Genomic DNA, 22,223 nt, shown 5'->3' on the forward strand with positions numbered 1-22,223 from the left:
GGGGAGGCAGCTAAGCTTAGGGACTTACTTTAAGCATCACAGGTTTTTCTTCTTCCTTGTCAATGGGGATATTTGTGCTGTGAACCCATGTATTAGTGCACAGGTGTCTGAGTCGTACATAGGAGTTCCTGAAGGGAAAAAGAAGGACTTTAGAAGAAGAATTATTCCGCTTTACTCTGCAGCTGGTCTAGAAGATATTCCATGAAAATAGAAATACCAGAATGGTTCTCTGCTCCATACACCGGGCAATATATAATTAGGAGTAAATGGTTCTGGTCCAAGTCATGTTCTCATTTATTTACAATAGAAAATAATTCATAATGACTCTCAGTTTATTGTGATATGCTGCTATTTCTAAATACCAAAGCATATTATGAATAAATATCAAAGCACAAGCTAAGCATGGCAACAAAAAGTACTTACTGAGGCAATAAAATAAGAGCTAAAATTTTCATATGAGTCAATAAAGCAAAAAATGGAATACAAATTCCTACCATTCATCTTATGGTAGAAAAAGTTTTTTAAAACATGTAATAAAGTGTAAGGTCACTAAATATTTTTTTGAAACAGAGTCTCCCTACGTAGTTTAGGCTGGCCTTGAACTCACTAAGTAGCCCAGGCCAGCCTCAAACTCTTGGCAGTTCTCCTGCCTCAGCCTCCTGAGTGCTCAGCAAGATTACTAAATTTTAAAGTAAAAGAAGGATAAACTTTATTATATAGTTAAGATTTTAAATCTTCTGTAGAGCAAGTATGGTATCTCTGTATATATAAATGTTTATCATAAAGTTGAAAGAAAAACAACAGCCTGGGAAAACAAAAGAAACACATGGCATAAGAAGGTTAATAACCCATACACATGAGTGCTGGCAAATCAACACGAAAAGCATGAATAATAGAAATGAAAATGGTAAAGAACAAAGACTAGTAATTTAATAAGGAAATATAAATGGCCAACATGCACATAAGTCATGCATTCAATCTTCTTAGCGTAACATTTACATTGTTTAAAGCAAAATGCCATTTTATTCCATCAAATGTTGTAAGACTAACAAAACCCAGTATCAACAAGAGGTCAGGGAAATGAGTGATCCCGTGCACTGATTTTGCTTGTTTTATTTCACGTTGGTTGTTGGCCTGGTGAATGCTACGCAGGAGCTCCACCGCGGGGCTACACTCCAGGCCCTGCACACTGCCCGTGATTTGGAAGAGAGGGCAATCAGCTAAGACTCTGCAGAGGAGTCAGGCACTTTATATCGTGTAATATGTATCTCTCCTTTCATCTGGCAGCTCCAGTGTTAGATATTTTCATTACGAGATGATAGCATGGGAGCAAAACGTGGCACAAAGATGTTCAACAAAGCAATGCTTACAATGGTGAAAAACTAGAAACAGTTCAATGTTTCAGTAAAGGAGGAGTTAACTGTAGTACACACAACAGAATACTGTATCATTACTTAAAACGCTAACAAGGGACACTCATTTGCTTGGAAACATGGGCAGAACATATTTTTGGTCAAAAAGGTAAAACAGTTTATGGCCCTATTTATGATAAATTAGACAATCATCGCTGTGTGTCCAGAGACCCACGTGAAACTAGCAAACCAAAATCTTGAAAGCAGTGCACGGTGAATGGCTGAATTGTTTTTAATTTTTATTTACTGGTTTATTCTCTAGATGATTTTAGGCATTTTTGCTTTTGTTGTTCATTTCTACAGTGAGCATGCCTCATATTTACAATGTTTTCAATTTTGCTTTTTTTCCTAACAAAGCAGAAGAAATAATGACATAAGTCTTGCAGTTAAAGAACCTACTGTCCCATTAGTGAGACAAGATGAATACACAGCAAGTAATCAGTCGTAACAGCAGACAGACAAGAAGCATGAAGTTAGGAGACAGTCACAGAGGACGCAGAGTCAGGGAAGTTTTTGACTAGAGCTGGGCCTCTCACCTTTGGCAAGACAAGAGCAGAGAGAGGAAATGGACATTATAGTCAAGGCCCAATGACAGCAACTCTAGTGATACACACTTTGACAAGAATAAATATAAATTAAACAACATGAACAAGACATATAACAAAGAGATTTGTATTTCGATTGATGACTTGGATTCACTTCCCATATTTACAAAGCATAATCAAAACCCAGAGCTTAGCTTTTGGTTGGATGATTAATTCTATAATATCTATGTCAAATTTCATTTAAAACACAAATGGAATTCTATAAATTCCTTTGAAGTTGCATTTCCAACCCACAACTCAAATGCCACTATATCAAGACAAGCACAAGCTGGGCATGGTGGCACACACCTGTGAACCCAGAACTCAGGAGGCTGAGGCAGGAGGATCGCTGTGAGGCTAGCCTGGCTACAAAGGGAGTTTAAGACTAGGCTGAATTAAGAATGAGGCCCTGTCTCAAAAAGCAGAGAAAAAAAAAGACATGCAGAAAAGAGCCAATGGGCTGGATGTTCTCCCAGTGTTCATTTAATGCATCTCTCCTATGCATACCGTGATTTTATTATCTTCTGTAGTATATCCAGGGTTGGCCATTATCCATTTTACTTTGGTGCAAAGGAATCTTTTAAGCCAGGAATTAACACAAAAAATGCCTTTGCTCATAATATTTCACAGATGTTTATGTATCTAACCATATACTTTCTAATTTTAAGCAAGCAAAATTGAGTACAACTGTAAGATGCAGAGAAATTAATATATTACTCTTCCAGTCTTTTGTCATTTCACATGATCAGTGTATCACTGGCCCTGTTCTCTTCAGGCTGAGTTTGGTGGCCAAGAGCAAGAATGAATGAAGATATACCCGAGACCCTAAGTAAACACACTGATAGACCATACCAGACCCTTCTTCCACCAGCCGAACATAAGGCTTCCCTTGCTTCTTTCTGAATTTAGAATCGGTCTAACTCGGGACACCTGGTCACAAGAAAAGTTTGCCAACAAGGAAATAGTAATGGATGGAGAGAATAACAAAAGTAAGGCACAAAAACCGGCCAGTGCCACTTAGCCAGCTGCCTCAAAAACTTCAACCTTCCCTTCCCACAGGAGCAGAGGGATTTCCAATCCACTGAGCAACAGAGCCATTCAGCTCCTCATTCCTTCATTTTCAAAGGAAAAGGTTCATGAAGGAGGCTCTGATGAAACAGTGACAGTATTTTAAAGCACATGCTTCTGTTCTTTTCTACTCTACCAAATTTGAACACTTAACATATCCAAGTGTCATTCCCTTGTTTCAAAAGAAAAACTAAGTAACTTTCAGAACTGAGGAAAAACAAATGGAAAGTCACTTAAATGGAAATACAGTTAGGGTCCTTACACAGACCCATACCTACCTAGGTAATAAGAGGGCGGTCAAGGGAAAAAAATCTATTAAAAAGCAATATACCCGACCTCAAACCATTTTGAAAGAGCTCAAAATGAATCAAAGACTTAAGTGTGAAGAAGGAAAATTGTAAAATTCTTAGAAGAAAATATTACCATAGATGTTTATGAGCTTGGATCGGGCAATTTAAGTAAGAAATTTAAAGCAGATGAATGGATAAAGCAAATGTGTTATACATATAAATCCACAATCAGCTGTCGCTTCACATTAACTAGGATACCTCAAATAAAAAAAGACAACCGCTGGAGAAAAACAGAAAAACTAGAACCCTTATATGCTGCTGGCAGGAGTCTAAAATGGGGCCTCTACTTTGAGAAGCAAGCCAGTAGTTCCTCAAAAGGTTAAACACAGAATTATCATGTGACCCAACAATTCCACTCCTAGGTAGAAATGCTAAACCAAAGACCAAAAAGACCTGCCCTGATGCCCTGTGATAAACAATTTTGAAAGGATACCTTGGAACAAGGCTGTCACCTCCACGGAGAGTGGTGGGGTCGAGCTCGAAAATGGAGGAGAGGTCATTGCCCTCAGGCACAGAGACCAGGGAGTACACCACCTTTTCTTGGTAGCGTTACTCATAATAGACTCAAATTGTCATCCACTAATAAATGGATATATTATCCATAAAAGGAAGTATTACCCATACAATGGAATATTGTGTAAGAATAAAGTAATAATATATGCTACAACATGGGAGAATTTTTAAAACAACGCTAAATCAAAGAAACCAGTCATGAAAGCTCACATAATATGTGATTCCATTTATAGAAAATGTCCAGAACAGGCCAACACATAGAGACAGAAAGTACATCAGTCTGGGGCTGGCAGCAGGGTGTGGGAAAATGAGAGTGACCGCTAATGGGTATGGTGTTTCCCCTTGTACTGATTAAAATCTTCTAAAACTCATTGTGGTGAGAGTTTGCCCAACTTTGCTAATCTATTAAAACCCCCCAAACTGAATGCTTTACATATAATAAGTCCTAGGGAATATGAATTATAGCTCAGTAAGAATTTGTTTTCTTTAGGCACTGAAACAAAGGGTTCCAGACCTGGAGAAGACGAAGCTGTGTACATGTGGGATTTTCTGGGAAAACGTCTCTCTCTTTCCTCAGATTCTCAGGCAGTTAGCTACCAAGCAGAACTTAAGAATTCCTGATCCTCTGACTGAAAGGCCTTCTTGCCTTGTAACGGCACCACCTCCCCCTTGTGGGCAGCACCTTACCCTGAACACTGAGAGGGACGGAAACAACACCCAGCACAAGATAAGGTTCTACTCAAATTCCAAGCGCACCCAAGCGGCGATTATCACAGCCCCACTCAGGCCGACCAGGAGAGCGGCAATGTGTATACAAATAATGAAACACACAGTAACGCCAGTGAGAAGGGCCTCGTACGCAATCTCCAAACACCAGTGTGTACCTAAATCTCCAAACACCACTTCTGCCAGCCAACACACTCTGTGGTGGAAGAGTTAGGATTGCCCAAACACCCCTATCTGTCTTAGGAACTTATGGTTTTGGGTTCTACCACAGGGATATCAGACCGGTGATAAGTTGCTTAAACTCTCTGAGTCTCAATGTGTTTACCTATAAAGGGTCAATAATTATCTCACAGGATTTCCTGCGATGATAAAATTACATAATGCAAGTTAAATGTTTAGCATTATGCCTGTTATGTATTTAGCACTCAGTAAATATTAGCCATTACTAATAATGTTGACTTTCCTAAGAGTAAGTTTCTGTTCTGATTAGTTCTTGAAAAATACATTCTTACACAACAAAACCGAGAGTTAAATAAAGTAACATGACCACAGAATATGGATCTAACTTCTCAACATCTCAATACCTTCAATAAAATTTACTGTGCACACAGTGAATTTCAGTTATTTCATTTTCCATTTTTTTCAATTGTTTATTTAATTGACCAAGGGATTACCCAGGTTCTTCTGGGTTTGTAGAAAAAAAGAGAGTAAATATAGAGAAATACTGAGCAGTTATGTGTACCTAAATCCAGTGTAGCACTTTTTATCAAACTATCAAGTACTCACCACTGATAAAACATACAAAAATCAGATACCATATTGAACAGTAAGTCCAAACACTTTATTAAATCCTTTATAAAAGCTCGGAGAAAAAAGGCAATAATGATTTGAATTCCAAGAAACAGGACCAGACCAAAAAGACCTGCCCTGATGCCCTGTGATAAACAGCTTTGAAAGGATACCTTGGGACAAGGCTGTCACCTCCACGGAGAGTGGTGGGGTCTAGCTCAAAAATGGAGGAGATGTCATTGCCCTCAGGCACAGAGACCAGGGAGTACACCATCTTTTCTTGGGCATTTCCACGCAAGCGGCTTCGAGATGCATCCTGATCAGGGTCCACCTGAGGGTGAAAAGTGATCAAGTCAGGAATTCTATACGCCAGGCCCGTCGCTCACCACAATCATTGCACAATCCTCAGGAACCAAGGAAGAACAATAGTGGATGTCAGCAGTTGGCAGGCAATGACCGATTGCAGAACAGCATTAAAAGGTGATCATCAGCCCCTGAGCCAAAAATATTTGCTCTCTACTTCCTTATGTTGCAATAAAAATGTTGCAGCAATGTCAGCAATAAGAGATGTCCACGGAAAGAGTGCTAGCAGTGATCAAGGCCTTCACAGTGCTACATCCATCTGCAGTAGCTGGGGGAGAGGGACGGAGACTGAGGAAACATCCTGTGGAATTGGTTATATATAGTTGTATTAGTCTACAGTGACAGTTGTCTATCAACAATATCGTACAGCTACTTCCCAGGAAAACAAATAAAATACAATAAACCTGTATCCAAATGCTCATAAGCAGCAATCCCAGTATGGCCAATGGATACACATACATAACCAAGAAGTCAGCCTAGCTCTGAAAAAAACAAGCGTAATTAATTAAGAGGGCTACTAATGACAACACAGGGGAAAGGCTTCTCTTGCTACATGAGGATTTGGATAAGACAGAAGAAAATCTCTTACAGAGAAGGCTGATGAACAGTGCCAAAAGCTTCCCCTAGAAAGTGTTAAGTGTCTCAGCTCCAAAGCCCACATGCCTAAAGGGATTTAAAGAGCAACATTAGCCTGGGGGCATAGGCTTTATAGTATCCCTTTCTTTCTTTCTTTCTCTTTCTTTCTTTCTTTCTTTCTTTCTTTCTTTCTTTCTTTCTTTCTTTCTCTCCCTCTCTCTCTCTCTCTCAGCATGGTGACTGCACATGGGCTCATTTCTAAGGTTTAACAAGCCTACAAGATGGCAACATCCACCTGCATCTACCAGGAGGACCCCACTCTCCTTGGCCTTACCTAGTTTTTTCAGGCTGAAGCTCTGTCTCCTCTCCAAGCAGGTGGCAGACTACCCCAGGAAGACAAAAGAATCAAGAAAAAGATGCCCAATCAAAGGCAAAGGAGCAAACATGAGAGAATTTAACTTCATGGGACCTGAGATCTAGAAGCACAAGCTTCATCAGTTCATCAGTAGCTTCTACTTCTATTTAAAAAACAAGAACAGTTCTTTCCGCTAGGCATGGTAGTGCACACCTGTCAGCCCAGCTACTCAGGACGATGCAGCAGGAGCATCACTTGACCTCAGGAGGGCAAGATCAGACTGGGCATCACAGTGAAACTATCTCCAAAAAAAATTTTCTTAAGTGAAAAAGTTCTTTGGTATCTAAAGTCTCTGTCCCTCACACCCAAACTTTCTCCTCTAATTAACTGTACCTCTACCTAAATAAGCCCTCAATCCTTTTTCCTCTCTATCCTTTAAGTAAGTTAGCCAGATGGAACAGAAGACCCCTGCACCCCTTCAATTAACGAGAAAGAACTTAGAACATCTACCCTTTCCTAACTACTGTTACCTGCAAAGTGCTCCTCACACCACTTCGAAAATAAAGTCTGACCAGATCATGACTGGAGACACCTGGCTCAGCTACAGGCTGGTGGAGACATTTCAGAGAGCCTGGCAGTTCTAGAGGAAAACTGCAATTGCATTAAGCCACTGTGTCTGGAAACCTGAGAAAGAGCTCTCACATTTCAGTGTGCAGTCGTCGTTTGCCACCTAGTGGGAAGAAAGGCACATGTGCAAAAGGCCAGCAGAGGAGAGCAAGCCTCGGGATGTCACTGTTCTCTTTCTGAGATCAAGCAAATGAACTGAGGGTGCCACTGAATTCACAATAAATGTCACAAAGCTGAGAGAAGTATGAGGCAAAACCCACAAGCACTGACTACCAGTCTCAGGGAACTGTGAGCAGGGCAAAAGAGATGCTTCCACACTCAAATTTATACAATGTTAGTTTTTCCATCCAAAGTGCCAGGTAGAGAGGGTGAAGTATGCATGACCCTCCCGATGCTAACACTTTGCTCACAGAAGCCAAAGCTGTGCAGTCAGCCCACTGGTGAGAGGTGAGACTCGTCTACATACACTGCTCTCCTGCAACTGGTTCACAGACCAAGGGAACTGTCTAGCAGCCCCACCAACACTATCTAGAGCTGCACCCCAGCCTGCTGGCACATCCTGCCTCCCTGGCATGGAGAAGCATGAGATGGAGAAAAAACACTGAACTCCCAGAGACCTCAGTACAGTGAAGAGCCAGGACCACTCACAATGGCTGCTTCCTCCTCAGTCAGTGAAGATCTTGAAAACTGTCCTAACTCATTCCATGTAGGAGCTGTGTGGCCCAGATGAACTAGTGGATATAAAGGCACTAAAAATGCTACTGATGTGTACAAGTCTAAAAGTGTCACATGTACATGAGGGGAAATTGAGGCTCAGAGAGGGTAAGTGACTTCTTCAGGTTCATACAGCTTAGAAGTGATGAGTCCGGTGTTTATACCAGGACTGTCCTGCTCTCCTCCTCCTTGCTTGTGATCACTATCATCCTCCTACCCTGCAAATACCAGGGTTCACTCATACAGGAAGTCCAGGAGAATGGCCTGTGTCCCCTAGCACCCAAGGTTCACCTGGACATCAGCTCTCACTGAAAGAAGCTGTGGCTTCCCTAACAGCAGACACGTTCTGTTACTCTAGACAATGTGGAGGGAGGCCTCTGTATCCAAGTCACACAAAGGGAGTCAAGAAATGTGCAAGGACAAGAAATAAAAGGCCCTCCACAGGCACAGTATCCCAGGTGAACACACAGGGGTGCTTGCTACGCAGAGCGGGCTCACAGTGGATTTCCTTTCACACAGGCAGAAAGCTGGGCCAGTGCTTTCTATGCCAGATTAACAGTGGAGGGTAAGCTTTCCAGGGGCCTCCCAGCTGAGGGTGACAGCACGTAAAGAAGGAAGGGAACTTTGGGGGCTCCATCAGGAAGCAATGAAGGGAGAAACCCCCAGCAACCCACAGACTCACCGCTACACTCCTCTGAGTTTCTTTCAAAGCCAGCATTCTATAAACTAAGTTAACTACTAATGCAGAATGCACAACATTTTCCACAATTCCATTTTTAATATCTCCACCTCAACTCCATTAACATGCAAAGTGCCACCAATTTTTCTGAATTTTGCCAGGAAAAGAAATACCCCTGAGATCACCACGTGGACACACATGCCAGTCAGGGCAGCAACTGTTCGTTCAGTTGGTGGGTTGGTTGGTTTTTGAATCCTAGCTCAGAATCAAGCACTCCACAAGAGAACTGTTTACTGATTTCTATGAAACATTACCACTGCCTTCGTCAACCCACACTGTAGACACCTAAACTCCAAGTGTCTACGTATTAGCAGGATTTGACATTAGAGTCTCCAAAGACAAATCCATCGTGCATGACAATTCCAAATCACGTTATACCCCAAAGCCTGTCTCTGACTTTACCTGAGAACAGAGGCTTAGACAGTTGGCTGTCTCAGACAGTAGGTACAACAGGACTCATGCTACTTCCACAGAAAAATGAAATGAGTCACTGCTTCAGGTCAACATCAGTAAGACAACTGTGCAACTGCTTTTAAAAGGCCAACTTCCACATGCACCAGCACTTTCTCCAGCCTAGAAAGACTCTAAAAGGTCCATGTACTTCTTAAACTCAAAGGCAGAGACTCGTGACTGACACAGTGACACATCATCAGACCAACAGTCCCTTGGACCAAGCCGGTCATAAGAGGACAAGACCTTCTTTGAAAGCAACCTACAGTTTCCCCTTCCCCAGCACTCAATGGCCACAGTGATAGTTTCTTAAGTGGGGCTCCAGACCATTTGGCCTTACCCTGGCAAACAAAGACAAGAAGGCTCTTGCCCATACTTACTGAGGGCTGAAACTCCAGGCATTCTTCCTCAAAGTCAGGGTCTACCTGATGAAAAAGAATCATTAGGAAATTAAAACATCCATTGCTTTCTTAAGGACCGGGACCCATCTGCAGGAGACTTCCATGCCTGCAGCTATCCTTGGACATCTAAGAACGTGTCCCTTCCCTCTGTTCACGAAACCAGCATGCCACAATAACACACATCACACAGATGCAACATACAGGAGACAATCCACCAGTCACCAAGAGACAGCTCTCAAGAATAGACAAGGAAAACACAATGAATTCACCAGCAAAGCAAAAGTGAAAAACCTCAGATAAATAAAAGACCAATACACACTCATGGATAATACTGATCACGTCTAGTTAAAATAAAATACAAACATTAAATCTTTAGCAAGAGCTACATGTGCCTCAAAACATGAGAGATAATGCAAGCACCATTCGTCTTTAGCAAACCACGGAATCAAGGTTTCACCCAGCTGACTCACTGGGTCTAACTCCCTTGGGCTCCATTTTCAATTTTAACTTAAGACTTCTTAATATTTGGTTGTTAACTATTTCAAACTCATAGCTCTGTAAGTATCCAGAACCTCAAAGGGGGTGCACACTTAGATTCATCTTCCTCAAGTCAGTGGCAGGAGCAGTGCTGGCACCCACACAACCCCTGGGAGCCCCGGAGCAGCCTCACTGGTGGTTCCAGACATCAGGAGCGGTCCTTTGATGAGAATCTGATCTGCATGCGCATCACACATCTTCCAGCAGATCAAAGTAACATTCAACATCTGTCACACAGTAGGGTAGCTCCTTAATTTAATACAAAAATTAGAAGGTAAACTTCTCGGGTCCTTCAGCACCGGATCTTTCCTTTCCTCAAAAGCCCTTCTTAGACATTTTAGGTAAAGGAAATTTCTTTGATTTCTGGCAGCCTTACAAGTAAAAGATAAACCCCTGTCTATTTCACTGAGGCGTGCAGGAATCAAGACTTCTTTATGAAACTGTCTACTTCTTTACGCATTTTAAAGTCAGAACAAGTCTGACTTTACGTACCAGGGATCCACTACAGCCAATCCTCGGTCACTCGTGTTAGGAGTGGGGTTGGTGGACAGGATGTGAGGAGAACGGCACGCAAGAGCAAAACAGAGCAGCCTGAAATCCTACGTGAGTATCGTCAACCTACTCTCTCCCCACATCCTGACCAAAACCCCAGTCCTAAAATGTGCTAGCCATTTTTGTCTCTTTAGGGAAATGAGACAGAAGAAAACAAAAAAGCAGAAGGGAAAGCAAAGTGATGGAGCATTTGTCTGAGCCTCCACCTCCCGAGTGGCTACAGATGAGGAAGGTGTCAGCCTTAAGAACACCGCAGGGCTGCTACTTACCTCTGCTGCTAAGTAGTGGCCCGTGGCCAGGTGCTTGAAACGGAAGAGGCTGTTCCAGTACCCTGCTCCACCCCGACACGGGTCATGCTGCACTACCTGCAAGAGGAAGACTGGTTAACAGGAGCCAAAGAAATGTCAACCCATATTAGGATGACACTGTACCTGACGAAACACAGGACTGATACAATCAAGCTGAAAAAAATCTTATCTTCCAACAAACTCATGGCAAGTGTCACATACATCTGAACTTTAAGGATTAACGTATTGGAATAATGTTCTCCAGAGAAGGAACAGAGTCTCCTAGCTAACATGTGATGGCTGAAGTAAGAAATTCCATGGCTTTCAGCTTTTTTGCCTTAATACTAACAAAACTGAAGATAAGATTCGGAAATTCACGTGCAAAATGTACAATTCAGAACAAGGAATTTCATGACAGACTTTCGTACATTCATGTGCTAAAACACACACTCAGGCCCAAGCTCCAGCATGTGAAACTAAAAGCCTCTGGGACAATTTATCCCAAAAATAAATGTAACTTCAGCTTCTAGTCATGTTACTGCAACTGGCACTGCAGCTAGTGCTATAAACAATTATGATGCTGCCCAAAATACATGAAATTACCACAGGAAAGTAGAAAACTAGATAAAATACATGAAATGTCTGTTCAGCAACAGACACTACACAAGTCACCCCTGAGAATATGGGGAAAAATAAGGTGAGCTCTGTAGTCTCTCTGGTTTTCTGTCTGAAGGGCCTCTTTGGACTGCGGCACAGTAAGGGAGAAACCAAGTTTAGGGTACTGGAGTTAAGGAGACGGATCCAAGTTTAGGGAGACTACGGAGACAATGGAGCTAGAGGTAGAAAAAGCTCCAGAGATCTGTACAGAGGCCTCCTTCCAGTTTGTGGCCGAATATTAAACTGTGTGTGTATAAGGAAGACCCACAAGGGCAGGTAAGACCCAACAAGGAGGCTGAGGGTATAGGTCAGTGTCAGGTGCCTGCATTCAAGCCCCAGAAGAGAAAGAAAGAGGCAAGGAAAGGGAAAGGGAAGGAAGCTGACAGCTCAGCCCCCAAGCTCACAGAGTGCTGGGAAATGTCCTGACTTGACAAGGCAAAGCGAAGAGATCCTGTGGAACACACTGGAGCCTGCTGAGATGTAGGACTAACGCAGCCCCCAAAGACTACTCTACTCCGACCTAATACAGCAGGAGAATAAGCCTCCAAAGAACCAAACTGACTCGCCTGACTGACAGAAAGAAAACTCTCACTACTCTCTAAAGGAAAAACAAATTCCAGACATCTAATAAAGTAGTATTCCAATGTTCAACAAAGCATAAAACTATTAGACACTCAAGTGACCAGGCAAAGGTGACCCACAAATTTAGTCAGACAGTATTAAATGTCCAGCTTACACCAGTGGGGGGGGGGGCATGACAAATTCTCATTTTGATACATACCCACAGACTCAAGGAATTTAAGGCACTCCAGCAAGTTAAACACACACACACACCCCAATTCACACCATAGAGTCACTTTAGCCAGAAATTTAAAAAAAATTAAAGCAACTGAGGAATGGAAAGGAGACGTGGGCAGTAAAGATTTTTAAAAAGTTGATAAACTCACGTCTAACAAAAAAAGCCAATTCAATGCATGAAAATTTAGAAGGCACACAGAGAAAAAACCTATTTATCTAGAAACCTACATTCAGCAAAAATATCCTTCAGAACTGGAGGCCACATAGAGAAACGAGAATCAGTTTGCTGCTAGCAGGAATGTAACATGGTGAAGCGGGCCTGGCAGCTCCTCAGAAGGGTAAACACAGAGGGAGGCATATGCCCATAATTCTGCCCCCAAGAGACCTGAAATGTACCTGGCCCAACAAGTGCACATAAATGTTCAGAGCAGTACTCTTCCCAAGAGCCAAAGAGCAGAAATTACCTAAGTTATATCAAATGATAGGTCAATAAATAAAATATGGTACATCCGTTATGTGGAAAGAAAATAATGAAGTGCTGATACCCGTGGCAACAGGGGTGAGCTCTGAAAACATCATTTGCTATGGTCTGAATGTTGGGGTTCCCCCAAAATCACACTTGAAACCTGTCCTCCAAAGGGATGTAAAAGGTGAGATTTTTGGAAGGCGATTAGCTCAGGGGGGTGGAGCCCTCATGAACAGGATTGGTCCCCTTCTATGACAGACTCCACAAAGCTGCCCTCTTTCGGCTCTGTGAGGACGTAACAGATGAACCAGGCGGCAGGCATTCACCAGACGAACTGCTGAGGCCTTGATCTTGAACTTTCAGGCTCCAGACTCATCAGAAACAAATTTTTGATGTTTAAAAGCCACCTAGCTTATAGTATTTTGTTATAGTAGCCCGAAGTAGACTAACACATTCTCCTAACTAAAAGAAGTCAAAAACAAAAGACCACATGCCATAGGATTCCAATCACATGAAATATCCAGCATAGACAAAGCCATAGACACCGAAGGTAGATTAGGTGCCAAGGGCAATGGGGTCCGGGGAAATTTTACAGGGAAATGGGACGGTGACTGTTAACAGCTACAGAGTTTCTTTGGGGATGATGAAAATGTTCTAAACGTTATGTGGTAACGGATGCACAACTCTATGAACCTACTAAAACCCACTGAATTCTACATTTTAAATGTGTGAACCATGTAGTACTGAATTGCATTTCAATAAAGCTATTAAATTTTTAAAAGGAAAATAAACACACTTTTCAAATGAAGGCACAATAAAGATATTTTCACACAAAGAAGGGTGGAGAGAATTTGTCCATCACAGATCTACACTACGAGAAATGACACTCCATGAAAATCTGGGTCTACAGAAAGGAATGCAGAGGTCTGAATGATAACTACATGGGTGAATGTAAAGACCCCTGTGCTCTCATATTTACATGTCTTTAAAATGTTAGCGACTTCTTAAACAAAAAGTAAATAAAAATGCACAATGGGGCTCACAGCATGTGTAGAAAAATGTATGATAATAACATAAAAGGGGAGACTAGAAATGAACTATTATAAAGGACTAACTTCACAGTATTATGTAAAGCAGGGTGTCAGTAAGCTAAAGATGTACTATATAATGAAAACTCTAGATCATTATTAAGAACATAAAATACATGGTACTGACTGCCTTCTTTTATTTTGAAATGGTACCTAAATTTTGAGAATCTGAAGAGAAAAAAAATTTAAAGAAAGACTTTAAATGTTTTCCTAGGAAATTCAGGGGGAAAGAAAAAAATCCCTAATGAAGTAATAATTGGCTGTTTCTTCAAAGAAGAAAATAAGAAATAGAAAGTACTGCGAAATGGATTTTTAAATTAAATTACCCACAGATTATTGATTATTTATTTCAATCAGTTTTGAGTGAACAACACACAGTTCCTGCTTTTATGGCACTAAAGTTAGCTACGAGGACTTCTGTAGGGTTCTGACATTTATGCATCTTTTCCTTGCAAGTGAAATTAAGGTGCAAAATGATTTATAAAACAATGTCAAGTATGCAAAAATATTTCCATAGAAAAATGGTTCAATGGAAGTAGTATATTAAGTTGGTAAAACAATCATTTGCCCCTTTCCTCATTTTCTTGATTTTCAATTTTTCCTTAAGTTTGTATTTACTAGTTTCAAACACCATGAAAATCACCTCTCTCCTTCTCCCTCTCCTTCTGTACGAATACATACATTACACATAAAAAGCAGTTCTGAGAAATTGTTTTTAACACAAAAAACTCTGGTAGAACAGTGGGGTCATTGGTGATCAATTACGAAGTTTGAGACAAAGTTACAGATCTCAAAGAGCTTATAACATGGCATAATAGGATTGATAGTGTCACTGCATCACAGACGTGGACATTTAATAAAAAAGTAAATACTCAAATGTGGAAAGAAGGCATAGGAAAATGGATAGAGTGGAACTTAACAAAAAATGTTATGTAAATTCCTTTATATCATGACAACTTGTAGCAACTCTTCTACACAATGGCCAAGATAAACCTGGTTCTTTCCACATCAGTGTTAAAAGAATGGTGAGATTTTAAAACAGGCAGAACATATTAACAAATGTTCACTATCGAAGACATACAGATGGCCAAAGGAACTCAAGAAAAAAATGTTCACCATCATTTGCTATAAGGCAGAAGCAAACCAAAACCACATGAGATTTCACTACGTATCAATTTAAATGACTGACATTAGAAAGAGTGATCATAACAACTGTCAGTTAAGATATGAAAGAACTGGAATTTCCATACATTTCTGGAAGAAATGTGAAATGTTCTAATCACTTTAGAAAATAGTTTGGCAATTTCTTATATAGTTAAATATACATGTACCACATGATCAAGCTATTCTACTTCTAAGTATTTAGCCAAGAGATATGAAAGTATGTGTCCATACATAAACCTGCACACAAACATCCCTAGCAGATTTATAACAGCCAAAAATCAGGAACAACTCCATGTTCATCCCCGGTTGAACAGGATAACAAGTTGTGGAATATCTACAGAGTAGAATACTATGCAGCAATATAAAGGAATGAACTATTCGATACATGCAAACCAAACCACAAGACTGAACAGCTTCATTCCATTTATATAAAGTTCAAGAATAGGCAATGCTAATTTATGGAGAAAAAAAACCAAACCGGGTAAGGGGAATACGGGCTAGAAAGAACCCTGATCTTCTCGATGTGAGTGCTACACTGGCTCCATGGCTGAAGGGATATATGTAAAAATGCTTGAACTTATCTACTTATGACGTGGGCACAGTACTGTGTGTGGGCCAGATTTCAGTAAAAACAGCTGAGGCCAGGTAAAGGGGAGAGAGGAGGCGGGTGGAGAAAGGAAACGTACATATTCAAAGAAGCACTTACACAGAGAAGAAGAGCAGGGCGAGTTCTACCTCCCTGCAGGCTAGTCCCTCTTCCAGAGAACTGTATGCTATGGACAGAATCATGTTTCTTCCTTACTCAACACACCTTTCCACACTTCTCTCCTGCCTGTTAAGTAAATTCCAACTCCCTAGAGACTGGATATAAGGCCCTTCAGGTTCTGGGCTCCAATAATACTCACTGTTTAATTTCTCACGAGCGGCCTATACTCCCAAACAGAGTTACTGAGTTTTATCCTGTGGTTGTCTCCTAGTTCCAATTCCAGGCCCTTCTCTGACATGAAGCAACCTCCTCCAGTCCTCGCTTCCTTCTGAACTTCAGACCATCCAGGAAGCAAGGGCTCAGATACTACTGCCCCAATAAGCTTGTCTTCCTTAGCAAGACCTCTAGAGCATGCAGAACAGCCCTGACCTTCCAGCCTCAGTGCCAGTTACCTGGGTGCGTATGTTTTCCTTTTCCCTTTATTTTGTATTGGTGCATGTTTGCAATGCACAGTAGTCATGTTCACCTGGCATATGTGGCACGTACACACACTGCCCCTTGATCATTTTCCTCCCTTTTCTCTCACCAGCCATCTTCCCCTCTCTCTCCTTCTCCAGGTGCTCTCCCCATCTCGACAGTGTATACCTCCCTGTTTCCTACCATTTCTCTTTAATTTTGTTCTTTAAATTATTCATATTTTGGGTCTCTCCTATTAGAGGAGCCACGCAATATTCAACCTGTGTCTGATTTATTTCAGTTGGCATTCTCGTTCGAAGATCCATCCATTTTCCTACAAATGACTCAAATCTATACTTCTTTATGGCTGAGCAGTACTCCATTGAATTATCTTTTCATTTGTGGCCCATCATCAATGTAGAAACCACCTATGTCGGGGAGAGATCTCACTGAATAATGGCTGTGGCACACAAATAAGCAAGGGAACAAACAATGAAAAAATTACTGTATTGAGGCAGAGAGAGAAACTCTCATTTGGTCTGAGTTTGCTCACAAAGTAGGTATGTCCCTCGTAAGAACACGCGGCATCCTTCTGATACATCCCGGGGCACATATTCACTAAGTCAGTTTTGCAGTGAAGTGGGAATAAGGACCTGAGCATGATCTATGAACATATCTGTGGAGGGGCTACATCCCATAAACCCCGGGTGCCTCGTCCCTGCTCCCTCGCCCCTCCCTACCTCCACCTCCCATAAGGCTTTGGAGCTGGTGGCAGATGTAGCTGACTGCCGCCCGGTTGTCCTCAGAAAGACATGCTGCTTCTTCCTGTGCTCGTCGCAGGTGAGAAACTTCTCCTGCTCAGCGTGGAACAGCCTCACGACGTCGCCCTGAGGGTCAGCACAAGAAGAAATTAAAGAAAAATGAGTTTGAAAAGAACACTAAACTGCTACCCCAAGAAAAGCCAAGTACCAAAAAGCCACCAAGCCCATAAAGATCAAACTCACCCCCTTTAAAATGTCATCTTTGTTATCACTCCATTTCATGAAGAGAACTATTTTCCAGCTTGTGTTGCAGTTGACGGAATTGACCTAGAAAACAACCCAGAGTCATTCCTTCACATACTTCTGACACAACAACGGTGTCATCGAGCCCCAGAACGCCTCACTGCAGCCCCAGAAGCCCGGCTGTGCTTCAGCACAGATACCTGAAGCCTGACGCCGCGGAGAACACAGCACCTGTGAAGTCAATCGCCCAGTTAAAGGTGCTCAGGTAGGGTGCATTTGCACCCTTCACTACTCACTCCAAGCACAACTGAAGGCACCAGGCTTCCCGCCCTTCTGGAAGCTGTTTTCCTTTACTCCTAAGTCTCTTGTTCTGCGCAGCCAAAACAGTGAAGGCCAAAGGGAAACAAGTGCAGGTACTTACAAAATAAATGTACTACAAAGGCAGGAAGTGAGCCTAGTGCATACATGTGCAATATTAATAATCAGCATAAACAGAAGCCTTATTTGTTCACTATACATGTGCCAGTCTCTGAGCTGCACCCTCACACCATCTCATTTCACCCTCAGCAACACCCTAAAAGACAGGAATAATTTTAACAGGTCCAATGATGTACAGGGAGATTAGGCAACTAAGCCTATGGTTGCAGAGCTGGGCATTGGCAGACTTGAGCTTTGCGTCCACATCTGTCTCACTCTAGAGCTTGTATCCTTAGCCATTAGGCAAATGATCATGTCAAAAGCAAGTTACTATCTTGGGTCCTAAACTGCCAATGTAGAGGCTAAGCAGATGTATAGCCAAAAGGAAGGTGCTCTCCCAGGGTTGTTCATGTTCTCTGATGGACCCTTTCTTAAGAATGTAGAAAAGGCAACTTCTTTTAGGAAAATAAATTAGAGAAAGTCCCTATGGCTAGAAAACAGTTGATAAAAGGGGCCTTCAGACTTTACACAATAGAAAACAATCCCTCAGTCATGCAAGCAGTCTGAGCAGAGGGGTAGCTACAAGCTCCCACCCACCACCTACTGCACTGAACTGCACACTCATGTGACAGCCTCAGTTTTTTCACCTGCAAAACGGGCCCAGTGCCCCAAGTCACTGCTAAAGTCAACGTCAGTGCACACATGCTTTGGGTCGAGGAAGGGCTGCTCCTGTAGCCCCATCCCACCCGTAAACCATGACTTGACTTTCCTCACCTCGTTGCAGCCAGGGTTGTCCACCAGCTGATGGCTGCTGGCATGCAGGGGCTGGCCGGCATTGACAGGGTTCAGCACGACTTTGTCACCTATGACCACCTGGAAAAACAAGGGGCAACAGCTTTTCACAGAGCAGATCGAAGTGGAGACTGGGCCGCGCCGGGAGGAGCCGCGGGTGCGGTACTGAGCCAGGCCCATCTGACCGGAGGGACGCAGCGCATGCAGCACAGCCTGGAAAGCCCAACTCGCGCGGCTGCGGCTCCGGTTGAGAAGGCATTTTGGTGCCCAACTGTCATCCGTTATGCAGTATTTTCTAAGTCAAGCCAGAGTAATTAGAAAAAAATTCTTAATCTTTGTAACATTCTGTATAGACATTTGTACAAATACACTCAAATAAATTTTAGGGAAAATAGGATACTAACTTTTTCTCTTTAAAGAATGAAGCCATAGTTTCTGAAACAATGTTCTTCATACTTTTGTGACTATGACATACACAAGAAATACACTTACTCCATCCATTTACTAACTCCATACGTATAGCATCCATATGTTCAGCAATGCGTACATATATATAATCCGAAGCAAACGGCACTCCCCACCAACAGTACTTACTGTCATGTGGAATACAGCCTGCTACTATCTATTCTATCTGCTTTCTAAAATGATGCTGCAGGCCACTAAGCTGATTTCCTGAACTATGATTGGGTCAGTACCACTGGTTTGAAAAGCACGATTCTATAACGTTAACTATTCAAGACATCTATTCAACTAAGTCATGGCTAGACAGATTAAAGAACAGAAAAGCAAAAGCATTGGTGAGAGTGAAATTGAGAACCATTCACATCTGCTTTTTATTACGGGGGGCGAGGGGAGGAAGGGCAGGGGAGATGATTTCCTAAGACATAAAACCCAACTAGTTTCACTTTGATACATTTGGGGAGCATATACAACTTCAACGTCTCTAACTCCTAATGAGTATGAGTTCACTCGGTAAATCTACCCCTGTGATAAAACCTGGGCTTGCTTTCCTATTCTCATCTAAGGATCAGTATTCACTGCACACCAGCTGTGGGGCAGTGGTCTGCTCTGTATTAAATAATACAATGTACACAAACACACAAACATATCTCAACTGCTCGAAGTGTGCAAACTTAAATGGCACTACTAAAAAAAAGTCACAATTGCTGGGTTTGGTAACACACGCCTGTAATCCCGTACTTGGGAGGCTGAGGCAGAGGCTTGCTACCACCTTGAATTCTAGGCTACATAGTTAGTTCAAGACCAGCCTTAACCGCATATTGAGACCCTATCTCAAAAAAAAAGGTCAAACCCTTTGTGCTGTTTAAGGTTCAAATTTCTTTTTAGTAAAAAGCAACTACGTTAGAACCTTAACAAAGTCAAGAACATAACTGATAGCATTCAAATATATTCATTAAGTATGTACCACATAATGGCCAACTAATTTAACTAACAAATATAGGAACTGTTCTAAGTCACACTGAAAAGGATTCCTGTGGCTTTACATTCTAAAATACCATCAGGACAGGGCCAGCTCAGACCAGCTGTAACTGCTGAATGAGATGGTGAGCCTGCGGCCCACCCATAGAAACAAGTCAGATGAATCCTAAAATCTGCTCTCTTTGGCTGGTATAGCTATGTCTTTCCATCCTCCATCTTTTACCAACTTTATTTCCAAAACAGACAGGCATTTTTATTCCAGTAATGGATCTGAAATGACAGGGTGTCTCCCCAGGACATTAAGATGGGATGGCTGTTTTTGTGGTAAAATTACTGAGGTAACGGATGTTCCTAGGATTTTTCGTTTCAGAGGCCCAGTTAGAAAAACTTAGCCACTTCATTTAGGTCACACTTCTCTCCACATTTCCTTGTTTCCCAAACACTAGTTTCCATAGCGATTTGGATCTCTTCATGCAGGATACGCCACTCATTTAACTCTAAACTTCTCCTGGTGGAGTCTCACAATCAGCGATGGAGGGAAGCAGGGCAAGGAGCAGTCTCCAGGCTGCGAATCTGCACTTACGCTGTCTCCAATGGATCGCAGCTTGTAGAATGGCTGAATGTAAAACCAAGACCCTTCATTTCCAGCCTCGTCCAAGGTCACTCTCATGGCATTCTTCTCCAGCAGAGCTGGGAGCCTCTTATTCACAGTTAGGTATTTATTACTTTTCAAATGCAGAAGCTAAAAACCCACAAAGAGAATACAGTGAGTGTCAGTACATCTCAGAATTTTCTACTATTTCTCTTCGTCAGATAAAACATGTATCAAACATTCCTCCCAAAACAAAGATGTTTGTGAAGTTAGAAAAATCTCAAAGTGCCTAAGGCTGTGAGTGAAAAAAAGAACAAACAGTAAACAGTGCAGAAATAGAGGGCAAAATAAAAGAAAAAATGTTTCTTCTCAACATAGCCTTGGGCAAGATGGATATTGCTCAGGTCAACTGTACTATCCGTCATCTGCCATCTGTCGGTGGGGAGCGTTCCAACCCTGTGCAAGAGGCTAAGGAACCGCATTTGGAACACAACCTCACGCGGAGGTGGAGCTAAGCGGGGCAATTCTGATCACAGTAAACAAGTCTGAGGGCTGGCAATGTAGCTCAGTGGTAGAGTGCTTGCCTAGCATGCACAAGGCCCTGAGTTCAATCCCCAGTGCCACACACACACACACACACACAAATTTAATTTAAAAGGCAACCCTTTTAGGGGATTACCATTTCACTGAGAAGAATATGGTGGTTGTAGACTTCTACTTAGGATGATTCAAGCATTTGATTCTTGATTCTCTGATAATGATACATAAAGGGGATGGCAAGACTGAAGATATAGACAGGAAACAGCTTGTCTGATAATCAGTTTAGTCCAGGAAGAGTTCACTAAGGCTTCCCAGGTCAACAGGTTATAAGAGAAAATTGAAAAGAACATGAAACACTGCCCAGTCCCTGGAGTAATGGAAGGATCAGCTTGGAACTCCACTGCCAAATGCCAAAATCCTTCTGCTTACATGTTAACAGATACAGTTTCTACAACAACCTTAAGAGGTCCCCAAATATTCTAACAGGGCTACTGAGAGGGAGGAGTAACTTGTCTGATTCATGAGCCCCAGAAAATCTCTGGCCATGATAAACATGGGGAAGACAATGTCCCTCCAAGCCCTCATTGCCCCTGGATGAGTGGCCTCTGGTCTTCCAGGCTCTGGACTCAAGTGGTTTATAAACCAGCATCACCTACATGTGGACAGCTTGGGGGAAGTAATAAAGCTATGATTTGTTTTAAATATTTACAGCTTATTCTGTCCTAAGCACCTTTCAACCATCACAGGAAGCAGATGCAGATACCAGTGTATCATCTTCTTGTGAAAACTGAGACATGGCAAGATTTCTTCCCCCAAATCACAGTGAATTACAAAACCTGATTAGAGTACACCTAGGAGTTGCTGTCCTTAGCCCCTAGGCACCTCTGCACCTCAAGCCATATTCTCTCTGGCCTAACCAAATCAGGGAGTCTTGTGCTCTAGGTCCCAGGGAACTTGCCTCACTCAGTAATAAAGCTGACTTGGAACTGTGTCCGCCTGGTACTTGGTACTGAACCCAGGATTTGTGTACCGAGTTATGTTCCCAGCTCTTCTTTAGTTT

At 42.1% G+C, this 22,223-nt stretch overlaps 1 protein-coding gene across 7 annotated transcripts in view; it reads right to left on the bottom strand.

The window, feature by feature from the left end:
* Positions 1–22,223, bottom strand: part of LOC102003352 (inositol 1,4,5-trisphosphate receptor type 1) — a gene marked incomplete in the record, with an annotated part of 324,788 nt that overhangs the window by 170,833 nt on the left and 131,732 nt on the right. For 4 of the 7 annotated variants that reach the window (XM_013513714.1, XM_013513712.1, XM_013513709.1 and 1 more), the window contains 8 exon segments: positions 29–128; positions 5,616–5,773; positions 9,647–9,691; positions 11,026–11,121; positions 17,119–17,265; positions 17,383–17,466; positions 18,574–18,672; positions 20,615–20,773. In XM_013513714.1, the coding sequence (XP_013369168.1) occupies positions 29–128; positions 5,616–5,773; positions 9,647–9,691; positions 11,026–11,121; positions 17,119–17,265; positions 17,383–17,466; positions 18,574–18,672; positions 20,615–20,773 (888 nt within the window). 7 annotated transcript variants of the gene reach the window in all.

This window comes from Chinchilla lanigera, unplaced genomic scaffold (genome assembly GCF_000276665.1).
Source record: "Chinchilla lanigera isolate Chin_1 unplaced genomic scaffold, ChiLan1.0 scaffold00020, whole genome shotgun sequence".
Lineage (NCBI taxonomy): Eukaryota > Metazoa > Chordata > Mammalia > Rodentia > Chinchillidae > Chinchilla > Chinchilla lanigera.